At 45.8% G+C, this 22,006-nt stretch overlaps 1 protein-coding gene across 2 annotated transcripts; it reads right to left on the reverse strand.

The window, feature by feature from the left end:
* Positions 1–209: 209 nt before the first annotated feature.
* LOC6537851 (protein hedgehog) lies at positions 210–14,325 on the reverse strand. 2 transcript variants are annotated; one of them, XM_002098356.4, is made up of 3 exons: positions 13,482–14,325; positions 5,245–5,506; positions 210–1,469 (listed from the first exon to the last, which is right to left on the reverse strand). In XM_002098356.4, the coding sequence occupies exons 1-3, from the start codon at positions 13,941–13,943 to the stop codon at positions 796–798; spliced, it is 1,398 nt and encodes a 465-aa protein (XP_002098392.1). In that variant the 5' UTR covers positions 13,944–14,325; the 3' UTR covers positions 210–795. The 2 variants fall into 2 exon arrangements, with proteins under 2 accessions (XP_002098392.1, XP_015048543.2); XM_015193057.3 differs by lacking the exon at positions 13,482–14,325 and adding an exon at positions 6,133–6,177.
* Between the last annotated feature and the right edge of the window lie 7,681 nt (positions 14,326–22,006).

Here is a 22,006-nt window from a genome sequence, read left to right on the forward strand (position 1 = left end):
CGATATCTTATCGATAGTCTTAGTGTGGCCTTGCGCTCAGCTGTGTTTTGCAGCTTAGTAATTTAATGCTGGCAACTCTGCCCTTGATGTGACCGTATTTCAGCTAGACAACTGGCGGGAGAAGTTCAAATATTTGAAAAGTTACAACAGTACCATCGAGTGTAAGTCACATTTGATTAACTTCAAATAGAATTAAAAACACACATTCATATATCAAACAATTTCATTATATTTCATTAAATATTAAGTATAAATACGCAGTTAACTATTAAGTATTATATACACAATTACAATAAAATATTCAGTCACTATAATGCTTCTTCTATATACAAAGTACGATATATATTATATCAAAGGGCATGAACTCGCCGCCGCACCTCAATAAATTATGCAATTCAATTCCATGATAATATACAGTAACAGTCGTCTGTGTTCTCCGGGAGTTTGCCGATTGATCTTCTCACGTTGATTTAGGATCTGCGCCGAGGATTGCCTACTTACAGCTAAAATGTTTGCAAAAACAATAAGTCAAGGACATTTAACAGTGTTTTCGTTTTGTTTCGTTTCGTTTCGCATCGTTTTGATTTCATACTCATTTGCTCTTTGCTTTATCGCTTGGGTGGGGTGTTTTGTGTGTGTGTGGAATTTTGATTTGTTGTGGTAAATAAATAGTATCGATCGATTATTAACGATATTCAACATTGAAATACATCAATCATTAGGCATATACATAACTACAGGATATAATACAATACAGGATCGTTGGGATCAGGATCGCTCTGCCAGCATTGCTTCTCAATCGTGGCGCCAGCTCTGCGGCAATACGTAGTCCTTCACCTTGTATAGCGCATTGGCATACCAATGGATGCCATTCTGCTGCTCCGCTGAGGACACCACCTTTGGCGAACTGTGCAACTGCTCCTTGGCGGGCAGCCACGCCTCCAGCGTGGACAGGAGGCGCATGGGTGCCAGTCCCCAGTGGGCCAGTGACTGGCTGTTGATCACTGCATAGCAACTGGCGGCCACCGAGTTGACCACAATGGTACCCTCCCGAGTCAATGGCGCCACCACGCCCTTACTGCGCACACTGCCCACCTTGATGACTCGCTGGGGCCTCAGTTCGCCTGTTTCCGAGTCCCGGACAAGCACCTGGTTCTTCTCCTCGATGCGATCCGCAAACACAAAGGTGAGCTTCTGGCTCTCCGGCTGCCAAACGCTAATCAAGTGAGCCGGAGTCACGGTGAGCACAGCTCCACCGTCCGTGTGCAGCTGCACAAAGTTCTGCATCTGCTCAAGGTTGCGGTCCATGAAGAGGATCACTTCGCTGTAGACGGCCTGTCCGTTGGCGGTCATGCTCAGGACACGGTCTCCGATGGAGAGCTCGCCGAGCGGCTTCCGGACTCCACTTTCCAGCAGCGCAGTGCTTTCCGGCGTGAAGCAGCCGTGCACGTGGGAACTGATCGAAGAATCTGCAAGTAAAAAAGAAAAGAGTTCGGTTAGAAAATCGGAATTCAAAGAAATTATTAGATACTATTGTAATATAGCTCAAATTCATCTAATAAATATTTAGCACCAGAGTTTCATATTTAATTTCAAGTTTTTTAATCTCATTGCAAGGGTGTTCATGTACTTTACACAATCTAAAATCAAAAACACTATTGCTGATCTGCAGATTGCTTGTTTGGTTACTGAGGGCCGCCCAGGTAATGGCATTAGTTTGCTAATCTAATTTGGCGTTAAGCATCCAATTGCCAAGCCCAACAAGTCAAAAAGGTTTTCACAGATCCGGGGCTGGCCCGTTGCAGCCCAATGTGAAACAATGGGCCCGAAAGGACTGAAAGGACTGAAAGGACTGCCTTTTGCGGCTCGCCAACAAGCCAGGAACATAATGCGATCGTGGAACAGAGCACCGAGATCCGAGATCCGAGATCGGAGATCAGCAATCTGCGATCTGCCAGGCATATCAATAACAAGCGGTCGGCGTGTTTTTGTTTCGGCTTGCACAAAAATTGTGATCTTGTTTTCCCTACAAGATTAGCCGTGGGATCAGCATCAGCATCAGCAACATCCGAAGCCGAAGCCGAACTCGAGCCAAAGCCGCTTAGAAATCCCAAGGAGAAAAAAAAATGCAAAGAAATAATATGAAATAAAAAGGGGATGGGCCAGGTAGCAGCTTGTGGTTTGTTTTCCCAACCTTTTTGGCAACCTGTTGGCAATTACCGAACATGCTGCAACCCACCTAAACAATAATCGAAGTGCAGGCCACATTAATCATCATTAATGGGTATCGGATTGCAGGGACAAGGGGCCAGGGGCCCACCCAGATGCATCTGGAAAATGCACGGCATGCACTTTGTAGAACTTTCTCTGGGGGCCTTCACACTCGAAGCGCCGATGCTGCTTGTAAAATTCAAATTAAAAATTCCAGACCAAATGCGACCACTAACCGTGCGCTTTATTATAATGAGCGGCCATAAAGTGGCCTTGTTGCGGCTGCCGATGCCGATGCCGCTGCCCATGGAATTCCAAAGAAAATGCACCTTCCCAGTGGCCAGGCCGAAATTCCCATTGATGCATTTTGGTAAACAGAGACAGGCGGACACACAAAAGTGTAGAAACAATAAAAATCGGATTAAATACATATGGCTGGCGGTCTATAAAACCCATAATCGATGGGGTAATGGGCAAGGGGAATGTGGCTGGGGGATCGGAGTAGGAATCGGAGTAGGAATCGGAATCGGGAACCGAAAAGAACAGACGAAATGGACAAAAGATTCAGAAGGGGGGGAGATGGAGAGGAAGCGCGGTAGTAACAAGAAAAATTGGTGTGAAATCTACCTTCTACCAAAAACAGGCACTGGCACCGAAACAGAAACGGAGACCAAAAATAAAAACGAGGGACAAGAAAAATCTCAGGCCGTCTTCGTTGTTGGCGGTGAGTGGAAAGTGAAGAACTTGAAGGGTCATAAATTAATAAACCATTAAAGTGGTTAAAATTATCGTTATTTTATCTTTGTTGTGAAGACTAAACTGATAAATTATTACAAAACAGAGGACAGCCAAGCTGGTGCTGTTGCTCTTGTTGTTGTTCTTCTTGTTGTTATTGTTGTTGTTGGCTTGGTGACTGATCGTTTGGACAGCATTAACATGAACATGCAACAGCAACAACAACAACACGCGCTTGGGGCCTTTAATGCGCGCGCGCGACACACCAGCAACAACAAAAGACAGCAGCAACATTGGTAAGAGCGAAACAAAAATAAAACGAAAAAAAAAATTAGTGTCGACAAAAAGGTTTACAGCCATTACTCTTCGTCGTCGTGCCGATGCTGTTGTTGTTGTTGTTGTCGTTGCTTTTGCTGTTGCTGTTGCTGCTGCTGTTGCTGCTGCCGTTTAGGCCCCACAAACGAAAGACTTAGGCAGCGAACTCGAGGCGCAGCGAATGCTGTGCCAAAACTGTCATAAGCCCGTGGTTTATGTGCAGCCGGCTATCAGCAATCAATCGCCCCGTAATTTATTGATAGCTAGCAGCAGCACCAACAACCAGCAACCAGCAAACACATGGCTTTCAGGACCCGCTGGACCACACGCACACACATGTTGCAGGATGGGCATTGGATGATGACCTGCTTGCCACTTGTTCCTCGTCCGTCGGCTGACCTTTTGATATTGCCCAACGAGAGAGTGAGAGAGAGCTGGAGTGGGATGGGGGAGGATGACAGCAGGATGCAGGTTCAAAGCCTGGCGGCTCCTTTTATAAGCAATTAGAATCAATGAGCAAGGACACTCGGCTCCGTTTCCTTTCCCTCGCCCTTTTGTCCTGCCGCAATCTTTATGGGCCGCCACCAAAAGTCACAATATTGTGACTCGACTGCGTGTGTGGGAAAGAGGCGTGGCATCTTGTAATTGTAGATGGAAATTAAATGAACAACTGACAGCCGGTCGCACCCAAAGTGTCTATCTGTCTGTACGAGTGTGTGTGTGTGTGTGGGAAACTTGAAAGGGAAAATCCCTCTAGAGCCGCTAAAGAAATGCAAAAAACCAAAAAGAAAAAAAAAATGAAGAAAATGAAATATATAAAAAAGGAAGCGAAGAGAGAGAGCAAATCTTGGCAAGAAAACTTAATTGTCTTGGCCCGTTTTGGTTGGCTGAACGGGCCAAAAGCATTTTCTTCTCGGCCTTTGGGGCAGTTTCGTTATGTTTCGGGGAAAACTGGTTGCTGGCCATAATGGCAGCTCACGGATACACACTTTGACGGCCAGGCTTGTCTTAACTGATGATGCTAACTTGCTGGCCGTTTGGTGTATTTTTGTTTTTTTCTTCTCTTTTTTTCAATTAGGCCCGCGCTCAGGTTTTAGCCCGGCATTTAATTCATCTTTGCCTCTTTGCCAGTTTGCCAGTTGCCAGTTGCCAGTTTGCCTGTTGCCTGTTGCCCGTTTTGCCTGCTTCTGCCCAACAATCTTGGCCAGTTTGTGCTGCCTGAGAAACGCTTTGGGTGTCGTATCATCAATTCGTTTAATTTGACAGGCGCAAACCTAAACATGTCAAAACAACAGCCATGCGGTTAGTAGTGGTGGTTGCCGCCTCTGGAGCCGACTTTTCGGGTTCAGTCCGCAGTCCTCAGTCCGCAGTCCTCAGTCCCCAGTCCTCGTACCCCAGACCATCCACTTGGCCAGTCCGGTTTTCGTACTTTGTTGCCGTTTTCTTCCTCTTTCGGATCTTGAAAGTCGAGTCTTTTTAACTGGCACTGGACACTGGCACTGCAGCCGTGGCCAATGCGATGTGCAGGGCGAGTTGTAAGCTGCGAGCGGCTGAAATTTGCCAACGCCTGTCAGCTTAGCGATCGCCAGTACGAAACATGCGAAATTACGCTTGTTAGTGTCACTTCTGGCTAACTGACCAGGCCCACCCATCACCCATCACCCAGCACCCATTACCCAGCACCTCGGACACGGCTTTCTGCATCCTACGGATTGCACTTACTTCAAGCAGTGTAAGGTAAGGTGGTGAGTATGCGTCTCTATCGAACCGGAAATATACTTATGAACTTATTAACTTAATATTATCTTAACATTATGAGTCAACGTTTCTTAATATTTATGATTATTAATATTAACAACGGCTCAACTGTTACCTAACGTAACCGCAAAACTATTCAACGTAACTATGAAAACTATGCACTTTGAAAAATGAGCATTTAATGAATATAAAAACAGCGATTAAGTAAGCGATGTGGACAATTACCTGACTTGACGGAGCAGTAGATGTGGCGCCTGCTGACGTAGGAGACCCAATCGAATCCGGCCTCGACGGCCAGGCGGGCGAGCATGCCGTACTTGGACTGGTCGCGATCGGAGGTGGCAATGGTCACCGCTCGGCCCTCGTAGTGGAGCGACTCCTGGCCGTGGTGGTAGTCCTCGTCCCAGCTCTCGGTGACCAGCAGCCGGATGCCGGGCCATTCGTTCATCACCGAGTAGGCGAGCAGATTCAGTTTCTCCCTGCAGCGCTGGAAAGGAAGGGGCAGAGAACAGAGAGATCGATTAGGTATTGTTAATAGCCAGACGCCATGTTTGAGTCACAGCACGCAGCACGCACGAGGGAGCGGGATGGCACGACAGTGCTGTCGAGGGGGGCGTGGCATCCGGGCGTTCATTTCGGTGGCCCAAAGGGCACAACGCGTTCATTTTGCCCACTTAGTGCACTGAAGAAAATTATTGCGCATTTTGACAGTGAGATGATTACATTTTTTAGACAATAAACTTTGTAAATAACAAGAATATACCCTATGCCTACTTCGCATCAAACTATTTGGTACAAATATAACCAGCTAAAGGAGGTAGGATTTTTTCCGAGTGCACTCGTACCTTTTCGGCTCTGTGAGTCTGCCCTTTTTGGCCGCATCCTTTGAACCTGTTGCTGCAACCTCAACAAACAGGCGATCTTGTTTGCCCAGTTCCCTTTTGGCCAAAGGCTTATTTGCCCATGCTTACGCGCAGTTCAAACACTGACCCTCGATGATGTGGATGTGGATGTGGATGTGGATGGTGACCCTAACCCACGCTCGCAGATAGACCTTTTATTTTCTCCCTTTTCACTCTTTGTTTTTCCTGTCGATAATATGAAAATGCTTACGCTTTGTTTGCCAATGTGGTGGGTGCTCATCCGTTTGTCGGCTCGTTTTCATTTGATTTCCTTTAGTGGATACAACTCCGGCCGGGTGAAATGCCAGCCAAGCAGCAAAAGGATTCGAACAAGTCTATGCAAATATTTGAGATCCCAAAAATTCAAAAATTCGAAAACGAAAAAAAAATAATATGAGACTCAACTCAGAGCGGCAACAGAGTGTCTTAAAGATTGAGCCAGCCACAAAATCAATTATCAACGGACTGAGTCCGGGTGACAGGATGTTGCCTTTGTGGGCAAACAGAATGCGAGCCGTAAAATCAATTTGCGACACGGAGATCCTTTTCTTCTTTTTTTTTTTTTGTACTTTATGGCAAACCACAGCGATCAGTTTTTGCCTTTGCGGACTTATGTTTTGATGAGGTGTGGATCTGTAGCGGTAACTGTTTGCTATTATTTGGCCAAAACAGGGCGGCCAAATTTGTCACACAGTTTGTGGCCCTGTGGCAAATTGAGGATTGTGGGATTGAGGTGGCAGCGGCAGTGGCAGGCCGCATTCCGAGAAGAGTTCAATGATATTTGCCCAACGCGCTGCAACTTTGCTTTATTAAAAGGCTTAACCAGTCGAGAGTTGAGACTTAAGAGGCGAGAGCCAAGCCGTGCTAATGAGCACAAAAGCGTAACGACAAACAGCGGATCGCTGGATATATCCATATATCCGTGCAGCCATGGTGCCATGGTGCCATGGAGTCATGGTTGGGGTAAAGACAAACGCTTTTGTCTTAAGCACTGCCAACGATGTTTACCCAACATGCTAATGCATTGAGCTCGAATTCGAATCGATGCGCGCTGGACGCGCAATGTACAAACAACGGGCGTCTCAGATCTCAGAGATCTCAGAGATCTCGGATCTGGGTTCGGGGATCTCGAAACTGGGATCTCTCCGCAGATCCCATATTCCACATACGACGACGAACTCCCAGCAACTCCGCCGTCCAAGTTCGTTTGCCGACGGGTGCGTAAGGTAAACATTTACGGATACACGGCGTCGGCGGCCCAAAAAGATGGCTAAATAATGTGTGTGCCTTGTAAGTGGCCGTTAGACAACAGCGTCAAGTGTAAATAAGCCCCGTGCCCCGGCAACTCGGTGTATCGGAAAATCCCAATCCCAATTCCTATACCCATACTGATACCTATATCCATACCCATACCATCTCCCCCTAGAAAAGCTGCATTAATTAGACATTCAACAAGGTGTGAATTTTGCCTTTTCTTCAGCCATTACGCCGAAAAAAAAGGGGGAAAATCTGAGATCCCCGAAAATCCAACCACGCCCCATTGTGTGTTTTTTTTGTTTATATGCGGCAGGGTGGAGGAGTAACTGCATTTGATTTTGGCTATTTCGGTTTCTGGTTTTTTATTTTTTTTTTTATATTATCTCGCCCATTTTATTCGCCTCTGATGCGTTTTTAATGGACGCGCGACTGCAGTTTTATTGATTTAAATTGTCTGGCTGGCTGGCTGCCAATTTGACGCTCTTAATGGTCAGGCGAAATTATTATGGCACGAAGATTATTAGGCACTCATCATCATTAGGCCGCGTCCACGTCAAGACGCGAGTTCTCCGAGTTGGCCAAGTCAGGCCGAGTTAATAGCCCGCTCTCGAGCGGAGACAAGTTCGGGGGCTTTGTTTGTTTTGCCCATCCCAAAGCCCATGTCCACCATGCCACACCATACCATAACATACCATATACCATATACCATCTCCCATATGTGGGCTTTTTTGCGAGGGTCTCGGATTACTTGGGTACCCCAGGGAAACCGACGATTAGGAAACGACACAATTTAACGACATAATTCAAGTGCGCATTAAGTTACGGCTGCCAGGGGAGTCACCCCTTTTTTTTTATATATACAGCATATATGTGAATATATTCAGATGCACGTGCTCTATGGTGTAAGCAGATATGGCATATCCTTTGATTCCCGGCACTGATTGAGATCGCAGAGGAAGCGAAAACTTACAACTGAGGAAGCGACACAGGATATAGTCGAAAAAATACAAGTTGAAACTCTGAAGAAATCACGTCACCCACCTATATGCACACACACACACACATTCTATATGTGATATGTGTGTCAACGGGGTCTGAGGTGGGCCACTTGAGGGCCGCCACTTAGGTGGCAACTTAGGGTTTCTCGCATTCTGGAGTTTGGTGTTTGGAGTCTCTTGTCTCGTGTCTTGAATCTTGAGTCTCAATATCTCAGTATCTCAGTATCTTAGTATCTCAGTATCCCACAATCCCTTGCCATCAGTCAGCGGGCCTTTTAGCGCCCTGTGTGGCCCACTCGAGCGCACAGTTTTCCTCACTTAATTGGCAAACTGTTATGGTGTTATGGATCCCCTGATGGATTCAAGTGCAATGCCAATCCGCAGCTCCAGCGCATTCTGTTTATTTGTGTTGCCAATCTATTCACAGCTCGTCATCTCTTCATTAGAATTAGCGGCGGTCTTTGATTTGTTTACGATGCGCGCTGGCAGCGCAATTATTACAGCGCAAAAATCCAATCCAATATCGGAAATCGGGAAAAGCAAAAAGCAAAAAAGCCAGCAAAAGTCTGAAGTTTTAATTAATTGGAAGCGAATGGTACTGTGTTTACGGAATCTGGACAGATCATCTGGGGTCCGAAGTCTGCTCCTGTCCTGTCTGTTTGTTTGTCGCTTTTTGTTTCCTTTTATAAATGGCAGAGCATTAAAAAGTTGAAACCTTTATTGGATTAATGGGGGATTAAGGGTTTCGGTATCGCTGCTAATTGAATTTTTACCACTCTGGCAGAAGTTCAAGTCAATTGGTAGATAAGCACAAGTTTCCTAAGTAATTGAATTTCCCACTTAAAAAATGCAAATTACGAATTTCCATTTACTACTCGTAGATCTTAAAACCGCTTACCACAAAAACCAAAAAAAAAAAAAAAAAAACCCAAACGCATTACAAATGCTCGTAAATCACGCGTCAAATAAATGTCCATAAGGGGAAGGCGTCATTTTATTGTTATTAATTAAATGCTATTAATTTGCAGAAATCGTAAATTAAATCTCAGTTGTGGCCTATTGCCCGTTGCCCCACCTGCCTGCCACATTTAATGTCCCCCCCCGGCGATCAGCAAAAGTCATTTGGAGCTCAAGCTTGGAGCTTGGAGCTGGCAGTTGGAAGTTGGCAGTTGGAAGTTGGCAGTTGGAGAGGCCAAGAGTCAGGTAAGAGTTGAGTTCGGGCCGGGTCTTAAATGATAAGCGCCATAATCCCTGATGTGTGATTAACTTTGATGATGAGTTATGAGCCGCACATTGGCACTGATGGGCCAGCGAGGGATTGTAAGGGGCTGCAGGGTGCCTTTCCAAGATCCCCGATCTCCGCATGCCCCGCTCCAAAATGACTTGCAGGAATGGAAGCGGAGCAGCAGAGGAGCCATGTGAAATGTGAGTCACTCGCCCAGCAGTAATGTGATAGCCGCGACGCGATCTCTGAACGCGATCTTCTTCTCTCTCGCGGCGCAAGTTCATAAAAGTTTTATGCAAATAAAGCAAAAAGCCAAGAGATCCAAAAGGCAAATATCGATGGCATTTTTTGGGGCAACAAATCCTTGAACATTCGCGCCTGAGTGCCCTCGTAAAAGTATCAAATTGATTAATAATAATAATATAAAAGCATCTCGCACAAAAGCAAAACAAACAAACCAACAGTGCGAATCCACAAAGTCTACTTGTATATATGTATGATGATATATGGGGACTCTTCGCGGAGAGACGACGATTTGTCCACTTTGGCTGACTGATGTTTGTTTGATAAGTTTGATTACTTTGTTTGGCCGCAGGAATGTTCCCACGAAATTGGCTGATGTTTGCTTATCGCAGCATTTGACGTGATTTGATTTGAGTTCCTTTTTTTTGGTTTATTTTGGTTTTTTTGGTTTTTTTAGTTTATTTTTTGGCAAAGGGTAAATGAAACTGAAGCTCTGACATCATCCCACCCAGCGATTTCTTAGGTCTTTTATCATTTTGTCATAATAGGATCAATTTTGAGTCATAATGCTCTATTAGAATGGCTCGGCTGAGGGCTTACTTTGATTTGATTTGAGTGGAGTTGATTTGATGGTGAATGGTGATGTTGCTGGTGATGTTGATGTGCATGTCTGGAAGATCAGGGAGTGAGGAACTGGGGTTTGGACTTTGAGGCACTGCTGCATGCATGTCAATAATCATATCGGATTACCCATTGGCTTTGCCCTCAGCCCCATTGTTGCTACAATTTATGAAATTTTAGAACTTATGCTGCGGCTTTTGACGCATTCTTTTGTCCACATCCATATCCATCTGTCCGCTGCGGTTTCTGCTGCTCTGCTGCTCTGCTGCTCCGCTGCTCGTCTAATCCCGTGGCATTCAAGATTCAACTTCAGATACCACAGATACAGATACAGATACAGATGCAGATACATTGGTTCAGCGCTGAAAAGGCTGAAAAGTGTTGCCCTAGACACATTCGCCCGTAATTACCTGAGCCAATGACTTGTCATAAGCTCCAGCACTTTACGATGCATTTGTTCGTTTCGGTTAGGCGCTGCATTGTATAGCGACTGCTGAAATTTCGCAATTTGTTTATGCAACAACTGAGAGGGTGTAGTACAATGTACAACAAACACGCAGACACAGTCAGGGCCACGCAGTTAGCAGTCCGTCTTGCGAGCGTTTTAAATGGCCACAACGAATTGTTTAGCAGCTGAAATTCACGCACAGCGGCCAGTAAAGTCACTCGGTCTGATAGCCAGATCCAAATCCACATAAAATGCGTTTTAGTCGCGCTCTGCTGGTACTCCATGGTACTGCCTTGCTCTGCTCCTTGTGAAATTTGGGAAAAAAAAATCTCAATGTCACTGGACATACTCAGCATACGACTTCGGTAGCGGAACAGTTGCCGTTGTAAATATTTGTGCCGTGAACAACAGGATTTTTATGTGCGCCGAGTGTCCTTGGCCCTTTAGTCAATCGCTCGAAGGACCTTGGCCTTCGGTGTCACTGCGATTGTGCTGCCGTGCGAGCAACTGTTAATTGTTCGCCAGTTTCTGGAAAGGCTGCGATACCCATTGATTGCATATCAAATTCAAGGTAACATCTGAAATGCCTGCAACCATTTAGAATCCCCCGATGGGCGCGTGGCAGTTGCCAAATGCAATTTTGCTTTAAGTTTCCAGGTGAAACTCTAGCCGGCGAGCAACTGTTTCGAATAATGCGATTACACTTCACAGTACAGTAAAATCAGATTTGATAGATCCAAAACGATTCGGCGAAAACACCAACAACTCTGACTAATAAATCAACGAATTGAAAGTCATTGTAACACTTGTGTGCGCTATCCTATAGTCTTAAATCAACTTTATTTGTCGGTGGTGGCAGGGGTAATCTGTCTTCCCACAATTTTGATTATTGGTCTGTTGTTCAATAGAAGTAGAACCAAATCGGCCAAGGAAAATGGAAGTCCGCCATAAATGCCTAATAGCTCGTTTATGGCGCTAATCAATAACAAGGCTATTTTTACACCGCGGCACTTAAAATTTCATTAAAGTAACACGCAGATAAGCTGCTGCGTCCATGGGAAGCGTGCCGATTATATACGACTATATCAGCAACTTCAATGTCGACCCTCTTAGGGGGGCATGACTGTATTGCAACCACCCCACACACACAGTTGGCTAATTGGAAATGCTGTCGCCACTTGTTTTTAGCTGTTTCGCACTTTGAAACCCAACCACCGCTCCCCACCCAACTGGGTGGTCATCCCACCGCCACCCACTCCACTTTCACTGCCCCTGCCCCTTTTTGTGGCGATAAGATACCGCTATTCATCGCCATAGCTGGTGTCTTAGCACACATTTTTCTGCCACCGATGTAGCGCAACTAGCAACCTATAAGTGCCTGCACCTAAAGTAATTTCTACATCTAAAGACAAATTGTATTATAATAAATAAGTAAGAGATGACTTTAGAGTTAAGGCAACTGGCAAGCAAGAGAACCCATTTTCTTTCAGTGTCAACATGTAGCTACACATGTTGGCAAATACACAGAGTCACTATCATAGCAGATAGTATCCGTGTATTGGCGAACGGGCTACTTGGCTGCAGTCCGCTTATCAGCAAATCGCCGGCGATAAGCGGCAAATGCTCGCGTGCCTCCACTTTTGGGGCGTGGACAGGTGGGCGGGTTGAGCGGTGTGGTTGAGTAAAACCTGATAAATACCTGGGCTCGTAATCCCCCGCATTCGATACCCTGTTCGTTGGGCAGCGCGAAAAGGGAAAACGCATTTGTGGGGAGCGTACACAATGTTGTTTAAACTATGTTTTTGCAATGATGATCCGGGGATCGATTGGGCTCGAGGTTGTTGAACGCGTTCAGTTTGTTTGGATTTCGGTCAGCTTTGCGGCTTTATGTTCGATGGCTTAGTTCGATGGAATTCAGTCGCTATCTGGGATTCGTCGAGTATCGGGCTTCCTGTTTTTTTGCACTTGCGAAGTAAGTGCAATGCGGCGATAAGATGCATAATTAATCAAATAAATGGCCAATGCTCAAAACTAATGCGATATTTTGGGCCCTGGTTTATGGCCCATCGCCACCATAAATTTGGTGAAATAACCAATGCTCGCCAAAGTGAATGATTGGGCACTTTTACGCCACGTAGCGTTTATCAATGGGAACTGAGTGGCACAATCTCGTGCCATCGGGCGATCGCTTGATAGGCCCTATGGAGCACAGTGCCAGCGATAAGCGATCGCTAATTTGACAATTGAATTTGCGGCCACAGGTGGCAAAATGTGAGTGCAGTGCGCAATGAGCACGGAATTAGCCTAGCCGCAAATCGGAAACCAGCTAACTGATATTGAAGACGAATTCGGAACAATGTCTGCCATAATATGCCAGCTAATTTATGTTTGACTTCACTGCCGCAGATTTAACACACATTTTATTGGGTTCCTATATCACAGTAGGCTTAGTTCTATCACAAAGTAATACCTATATCAAATAATGGTTTACTATTCAAGCAATATATATTGCAAATGATTTTTCATAGAATTAGTCATCTATTTTGCTCAAGCCTGTGGGTTTTCACTTAATGGACGTTGGTAACAATGTTTAATGTTGAACATTTTGTAAGTAATTTTTGATTAATCACGACTAGATTACTCAGTCAATATTTTGGTTTTCCCTTATGATTCTCAAACTCACTTTGTCACAATGATTTCGATAAGCGAAAATTTCTCAATGATGTATTATAAAAATATTGTCTGTATAGTATAGGACTTTTGCTTACCTTGCTCATCAAGCGATCCGCTCCGGTGCCTTCCTCGTCGCGGAAAAGGATGTCCCTGTTGTAGTTGGGCACGAGGTCCTTGAATTTGGGCGAGTCCCGACGGATCACACCCTCCAGTGGTCCGGAGGCGCTGTTCGTGTACTCGGATAGATTGGGTATGGTCTGCTTGAGGACCAGCGGGTACAGGTTGCGCGCCCTATGACGACCCAGTCCTCGGCCAGGACCGCAGCTGTGGGCCGGGCTGAAGTTCATCGGCAAGACGATCAGCAGCAGGGCCACCAGAGAGGTGAGCCTGCTGAGGCAACGCTGCGTATGCGCAATGTGGCGCATCGTTTGCGATTCTGGCGTTGCGGAAATGGAGCTCGCTGTGGATTTGGCGCTGGAACTGTGGCATTTGGCGTCCAGGGAGAGACAGGTGACACTGGCGGCACTGGCCCAGGGCACTGAGCTGGTGTTATCCATGATTTAGCTAAGACTCGCTGTTTGCTGTTTCTCTTGATTGGATTTTGTATTTTCTTTATTTATTTTTTTTTTTGGTTATTTAGCACTTCACTTTTGGCACACTGACACGCTTTTTTGGCGACACGTTTGTTGTGTAGATTTATGATATTATTTAGATTTAACCTGGCTAAATCGAAATACTTGGTATTGAGGCGGTAACGCAGAAGGTCCTAACTGACTTAACTGACTTAACGGCCTTACGGTCTTAACTGTTCCGCTGTTAACTCCGCTGAACTGGCAGTTAGCTCTCGGATCGGACAACCGTTGCGCTCGCACTGTGATTGACAAATGACATTTCCGAGCGGAGTATCGTGCGCGCAGAGTGTTCGAGTGCGAGTACGAGTACGAGTGCGGCGGCGAATACGAATGCGAGTATGAGTATGAGTATGAGTACGAGTACGAGGGTGCTTTCAAGAACCCTAGGCCTTTCAGCGCACACACACACACACACACACACACTACTCCGTTCCGAGTTCATTCCGAGTGTTGATGGTGTGCGTGTGCCACTCGACGACGATCGCTCGTCGCTGGTGTTCATTTTTATGCTGCCTTGCCGCGCGGCAAGTGCGAGCGGGACAACTAGAGGAGGTAGCACACTCACACAAGCCTCGCTTGCAAGTGTTAGTGTGGCTGGCTGGGTCTTCGGCTCTTATGTACTAGCGATGTTGGCAACAGATGTTGGATGGCAGGGTATGGAGTGGAGTGGTCCATGGTCCATTGTGGCCATGGATGAAAGTGTGTGCCTGTTGCCAATTGGATGTGCTGGTGTGCGTCTGTGTGTCTCTGTGTGGAGAAGAGCTGCAGCATCCTCGACTGCAACTGCAACTGCAACTGCAATTTCTCTTAACACTTGCACTACTCCTCACTCGACTCTTGTGGCTTGTTAGCCGTTTCTTGCCCTGCAAACTCCTCCATTTCAGCCATCTCCGGCACTCATTGTTCACTTTTTTCCGTTGCCTTTCTTCGTTTTGTTGTTCGTTTCGCTTTATTGCTTGTAAATTAATAATGTTCCGGTTTTTTGTGTATTGTGTGACTCCTGGGCAGCCTTATATATATACACACTATATACTATGGTATATATTATGGTATGTGGAGTACATTTAATGCTGCTTCCGTTTGGCAATCTTCGCTGAGCGGAAAAGGTGCTTCAACTAAAGAGTAGTGTATGATCACCAAAGGCACCGAGCTTACTGTATGTCACTCAGTGAGTCATTGATATTATGGCCACCCTCAGGAAGTGACCATGTTCCGATTAGATATCGCCATAGGACCTACAAATTACTGCTTAATTTTACGAAGGAAATTAATCTTCGCCAGCGGTTCCGTTCAACGCCATGTCAATAATCGCAAATATGTCTATATATATTGCAAAAAACACCGATAACGTTTTTGGCAAATACAATTTGCAATTAGTTACCTTGTATTTGTGCACAGCAAATAACTAAGTTGCGATTTGATGCCGCTCTCTGGAGATCAATAAATTTCCAGTTCTATCTCTGTTGACTTTGGCTAATACAAAATTCCCCCGAACTGGGAAATCTCCAATTTGAGTATAGCCTTTTCGCACATCCAGAACGTGGATCTGTGGCAAGCGCTAATCTTTTGTTTTGGGTCTTTTCCAGATATTTTATTTTCCTTTTTTGTGCGGTTGCACCAGGTCTATTTGCACTGTCACTTGGCAAGCGCGAATCGTGGAATACGCCCGTCAATGTGTGCCCAAGAAATTGTCACTTTCCAAGCGGCTAGAACCAAGGGCCAAGGTGCACCTGCCCATTTAACGGATTCCAAGGGGGTGGGCATATCATTATTCCTTTTGGGTAACGCGCTGGAATGCAAAGCATAGCATAATTTCGACAAAAACTGAAATGAATCGAACGAAATAAAACCAAAAAAAAAAAAACAACGAATCGAATGAGGAGAAATACAGAAGAAATACATTCAATAGCTGGTCGTGGCGGCAAAAGATATAAGAGAAGGCAAAACGCCATCAACAAGATACACGGAACCAAATTAAAGATGAAGAAGCTGAAGTAGCGGGGGTATTCGATATACGAGGCTTGGATGCTGGGGCATCCACACACAAAGTGTGTATGTGTGTGTGTATGAGAGTCTATGTGGCTGCCACATAAATTTCTGACTTCTTTGTGTGCGCTGCGAACTCATTACGTTTGCTGCTGTGTGTATCCGTGTGAGTTTGGGCCTCTGCATTTGTATCTGTATCTGTATCTGTGGGGCGGAGCTGCTTAAGGCGCTCATTTGTGAATGAATACACAACACACCGTGAACAAGCCACAGCCACAGCCACAGATGCGAAGACCGATGCGAGCCATCCCGGGCCCATGGGCAGACAACAATCGCTCCAGCACTTAATGAGCATGAATAAATGGCATCGCAGACCGTGGAGCAAGCGAGACGGCCAGCGGGCCTCATAATCACGATCATATAGATCGCGCTCTTAGCTCTTAGCCGAAACTGCTCACAAAAAAAAATACAGAAAACAGCTAAAAAGCAAAAAAAAATAAAGCACTAAATAAATAAACTAACAAAAATGCCTTTCCAGGCCCTTCGAGATAAAAAGCCGCAGATTACTTTCTGTAATTAGATTTCGTTCAGCATTGATTTATGTGAATATTGATGGGAAGACAGTTCTAAGCTGAAATTGAATTTTAATGGCAACTTACAGGTTGCTGCATGGGAAAAATGTGAAATAGATACATATAAAATATTGCCCTTAAACAGTGCAATAATTTGGTTTTTATATAAGTATTTAACGATTTAATTTAAAATCAGCCCTTTATAAAACAATATTCTAAAATGAATTTTCATAGTACTCACACCACTTATTTCTAAGATCTTTACAAAGAACCTCATATACGACTTCTGGAGAACTTTGGAGAAGTTTCATGAAGTTTCAGAAAGTATCATCAACGCAAAGAGGTAGCACTCGAATTACTCATCTACCAAGTTAAGATAAATACTTTTCCCGTGGGCCAGAGCCTCCGAATAGACGTACCGGAAATATCCAGACCATTCGCTGGCCAACTGGATGCTCGAGAGCCCAGCAAGCTGCTCCTTTGCTCCAGCGCGGCATGGAATCCATGGTCAGATGCCAAAGAGCAGATGGAACGCCATTTTCTGTGCGCCATGGCGCGTCCGCATCCAACGGCGTCTTCGTCTGCTTTTAATTTCTTTTAATGGAAGTTGTTAACATGGCTGCTGCTGCCTCGCCCGGATCGTCTCCATCTCCACCTTCACCTCCACCTCCACCTCTACGTCCTCGTCGATCCCTTCCTGCTGGTCTGCGGATGATTTTCGGCTTGGATCCCACCATTCCCACCAACGCCATGGGTTGCGGCTGATTTGCTCTTTTTGTTTCTCTTACTTTTCGTTGGTGTTTCGATCATAAAACTTCGATATGAAACTTGAATTTTTGTTTCTTTTTTTTTTAATGCGCTTTCCCGGGGTGCGGGTATGTGGCTTATGTAATGTGATTTCAGGTGGGTGAGGGGGGAAAAGCCATTCTGTTACTTTTTAATTTAAAATATACAAAGATCAGCTTGATTAAAAGTATTTTAAGGCAGTAAGGAAAGTATAAGGAATTCAGTTTCTTTACTGAATTTTTCTCATATAGAGTATCTAATAGCCAATTTCGATTGTGAGTCCACAACTATGCCGCTCTCGCTTGGGGTTCATTGAATTTTGGAAGTGCTTTATGATCACTGAGCTAGCTGTGGCTGCTGCTGGCAAGTTTGTTGCCAAAGTCTTTTGTTTTGGCTGCACAAGTCGCGCGGCTCTGGCATTAGAGAGAACCATGAGCGGCCACATAATTAACAAATAATAATGGCCATAACGCGTGCTTTGGCCCGTCGCACCGGTTTGCTCGGTTATCTCCTGTGAAGGTCGCGGTAATTTAATAACTGATACCAACTAATATTTACGAGAATATTAATATTGTTTATGGCCCGATGTTAATGGCAGCTAAAATCGTAGCTCGTAGCATCAGCAGCAAACTAACAACGATCGAAACAGGCACAGTTCAGTTCTCTTATATCAAAGTCAATGCTGATTTCGATATTTCGATTTGATTCCGAGAATCAGGCACTCAATCATGCTGCGAGTTGTGGGACTCTTGTGTTGTGACTGCGGCGGTTGCTTTCGGCCTGCCTCATAGCGTGCGACAAATGCCACTAACGGTTTGAGGTCTCTAATGGATGTTGACATTTACGGCTACCAGGGATTCGGATTGGGAAGGGAAAGGAAGGAAGGGGAGGGGAAGTGTCTGTGTCCAAGCTGTTTAATTCACATAAATCTAAGTGAAATGCCATTGGGGAATTGCTGCCGAGATAGAAATTAGGCAAATGGATGGATGTGCCTCCGGTATTCCCAAGAATTTGCCACCACAAAGGCACGAACAGCCACTGAATGGTTTCAGTTCAGGGGCAAAACAGAGAGGGGCTTGTAACATAAACATTCACAGCCAGAGTCCAAGTAACTGGACATAAAAAGGGTCTCATCCCAAGTGTCTTAGTGTCTTTGTCAACCGGGCTCCTTTTGATCCTGACCGGCACGAGAGTCAAAAAGTCGTAAGCGGCATAGTTATCATTGTGCAGTGGGTCCATTGTGCTATCAGCTGGCAGCGATCGATGCGGTTTAAACAGCAGTCGAACGGCCGAGCAGCAGTCGAGCAGCAGCAGAACACGGTGAGTAAGCAGTGCCCATTGGCCCAAAAGGAGGCTGGAACAGGAAAGGCATTTTGGCCACATGCGGCGCGTATTTGGTCAACAGTTTTTGCACGAGACAAACCGCAAAAATGCAGCTAAATGTGCGGAATGTTACTCCTGCCAAATCAGTACACAAATCAAATGTCGGCAGATATGGAAACATATGCCAGTTATTCGGTGGAAAAGCATTAAACTAGATAACTGACATCATTTTCTGGGAATAAGATTTAGGATATTCATAAAAGTACAGAAACATTATAACTTATTTTAACTCTTGCAACAAATAAATAAAGTCCTAGTCCAGTTTTTGTATATTTCCCAGGACTACTTAATAGAAAGTAAAGTATTTGTTGTTCAAAGGTTATAACCCACTTCGAGCCAAGGGCCCGCACTCCTGATACGTTGTTAACAAATTGGACTGCATCTTAGAAGGAATAGCAATCCCATCGAGCTTCATCCATGCTCACCACAAGCCAAGCGGCAGCACTTACTTAAAATATTAAACAACGTTGAGCCTCTCGACCATCGAGCATCGAGCAGTGCGCATCTGGAGATCCACATTCGAGGAGTGCGGAGAGTTGGAGGAGCTGCATAGATTCAGTCCAGACGCAGACGAGTCACATGGATGCCCTCTCAAGTGGCCGTGCAGGCGACAGGCGAACAGTTCAAGGGGGATTTTCTTGAGGGGAATGGGCTCTCGTATTTAAATGTGTATCATGGCGGTGGTCAAGTGAAGCGCATGCGTTGATGGACTTGAATTATATGCGACTTAAGCTCTGCGGCTGCTGTTGCTCTGTTGCTGTTTGCTGCATCGGCATCGGCATCCTCGGCAGCCAGTGCCATAAAAATTAAAAGTCATTATGGTCTGGAACAGCATTTAAGCCGTGGCAAGGCGAGTGTGTGTCTTTCTGAATGTGGGGAAACGAAGGCGACGCAGGCCGTGGCACATTCCCACAGTCCGAGAGTCCCAGAGTCCAAGAGTCCCAGAGTCTCAGTGAAAGATCCCGGGATCGGTTCGGTCTTGGCTCGGATCGGATCGGATCGGAACGGCTCGAGTGTCGCTGGGCTGTCAGAAAGTGCCATGAGACGGCAGCCACATGCGTCCACTTGGAGTGGGTTAATATTTGTTTGCTTTATCATTTTGAATTGACAGCAAAGTGGCGCTTGTTGCTCTTGTTGTTATTGTTGTTGTTGCTGTTGTTGTTGCTGATGCCGCTGCTAGTATCGTTGTTGTTGTGGACGGTACCCAGCGGGCGGCCAGCGTCGAAGGCTCAAGTTGTTTGTTGTCTGCGCGCCGATTATGGAAAGTTGATGACCAGCAACAGCACGTAAAACACCATCATAGGTGAAACATCGGAAAGCTGTTCCTACTCAAGTGCTTTTAGGGTCTTAGAAAATTGCACATTTTTATCTTCGCAGGGTTTTCAATTTCGAAATGCCAATACAGTCAGCCAACCAGCCAGTACTCCCTTTTTGTTATGCGCCGCTCGTGGCCAAATGCCGCCCGGCCGCAAAAACCGCACGCGGAATGCAGAGACCGCCGGCAGCCAGGGGTTAAGGGGAGGGCCGGAGGGCGGGGACCGTCGAGCAACACTTCGTTAAGTTGGGGCCAACATCAACGTCAACGCCTGTGCCGGTTAAATAGATTTTCGATACTCTATTCCAGTGGCATGTACACTTTGATGTGTTGGTTTGTAAGCTAGTGCTAACTACTTTATATAAAAAATTTATAATCCTTTATATCCCGCCTTATTACTCCAGGATATGTATAATAAATATAAATAATATTCATTAAAGACACGAACTAGAATTTCTAAGGGTATCCATTGCTTCGTTGTCCCACTAACAAGCCAGTAGTCTCCTTGTCATTCGATTTTGGGGTCGCCTTGCGCACTCCATCGCTTGGCTTTGATCTGCGGATGTTGCAGGCAGGACGGCAGGCAGTCAGTCAGTCAGTCAGTCAGTTAGTCCGGGTCCAGAGGTAGTCACACGAGCCCCATTCCGTCTCGTCCGGTGCCTTTTCCCCTCGCACCAACACACACACCAACCCGACCAACTGCAGCAAATTGAAAATTGATTTTTGAGCAGAGCTCAAGTCGCGCCAAGTTCGCTGCCTAAGTCTTTCGTTTCGTTTCGTTGCGACTCTTTTGAGATGAGTCAAAGTACACGCCGTGAAATTCCCACATAAATTGCGCGCGATGTCAAATTAAAAATGCCTAATGAGCTGATCTCGGACCCAGTCGCGATGCAAAAGAGCTGAAAAATGCATTAGAAGCAGCAGGGATCGTTTCGGATTGGATCGGATCGGATCGGATCGTAGGTCCTATATATACACCCTTACTTCTCCGGTCGGCGGCGGCGGCGAAATGTATCGTGTTACAAATCACGGCGGGGGAAGCGATGGCAGCGGGCGCAGAGAACAAGTTTCGAGTGGAAATGCGTGTAGCGTGCAGCGTGCGAAACACTGCAGAACATGGACACGAATCGAGATCGAGGCGAAAGCCTGACGCTGATGCAGATCTCCTCCTCCGCCGGGCCGCCCTTGTAAATGTCCATCTAAAAATAGTTGGTTTAATGGTGGCGGCGGGTTTTGGAGGCATAGATTTTGCCAGCATGAAAAATGGCAACACTTTTGCGCTCATAAAACCTATTTATAAGCCAGCCAGCGAGCTACCAGCCAAGTTGGCTAACCATCTCCACAATCACCGATATGCCCGCCAGTTTGCACTGCAGTGTGCTCCTTCACAATGCTTCTCGGCGCAGGCGCAAGCGCGTGAGATCGCCACGCAAGATCAGAAGGCAGAGGAAGGAGATGGAGGTGGTTGGAATGGTAAGGATGGCAGGCAGCAGGCAGCAGGAGCCCATGGAGCCACGGTCCAGTCCAGTTTGAGGCCGGGACCACACAAATACAGGCACGCGTTCGCTGACAGAATAAAAATTGTTGCGCTTGTGTTTAACGCGCGAACGCGGCGATATCGCAGCAACAGCAACAGCAACACAACGGCAGCATCCTACCTTGTTTCAAACTGGCTCCCTGGACCTCGGTGGCTCAGGTTAAAGTGGCAGTGGCAGAGATGAGATGATGCACTGACAAAATAAATCTGCAGGGGGAGACCACCCAGAATGCATGGATTAACTAGTGTGCTGACAAAATAATATGTATTTAGTAAATGTATTAAAATTTAAAAAACATCTGAAGATATCTGCGCAAATAGTTTATATAGTTTTTTAGAAAAGCTGAATGCATTTAAATGGGGAAGTGATTTTTGATCAGTGCAAGGGCAGGGCAGGCAGGCAGCCGGG

The sequence above is a fragment of the Drosophila yakuba genome, chromosome 3R, assembly GCF_016746365.2.
Source record: "Drosophila yakuba strain Tai18E2 chromosome 3R, Prin_Dyak_Tai18E2_2.1, whole genome shotgun sequence".
NCBI lineage: Eukaryota > Metazoa > Arthropoda > Insecta > Diptera > Drosophilidae > Drosophila > Drosophila yakuba.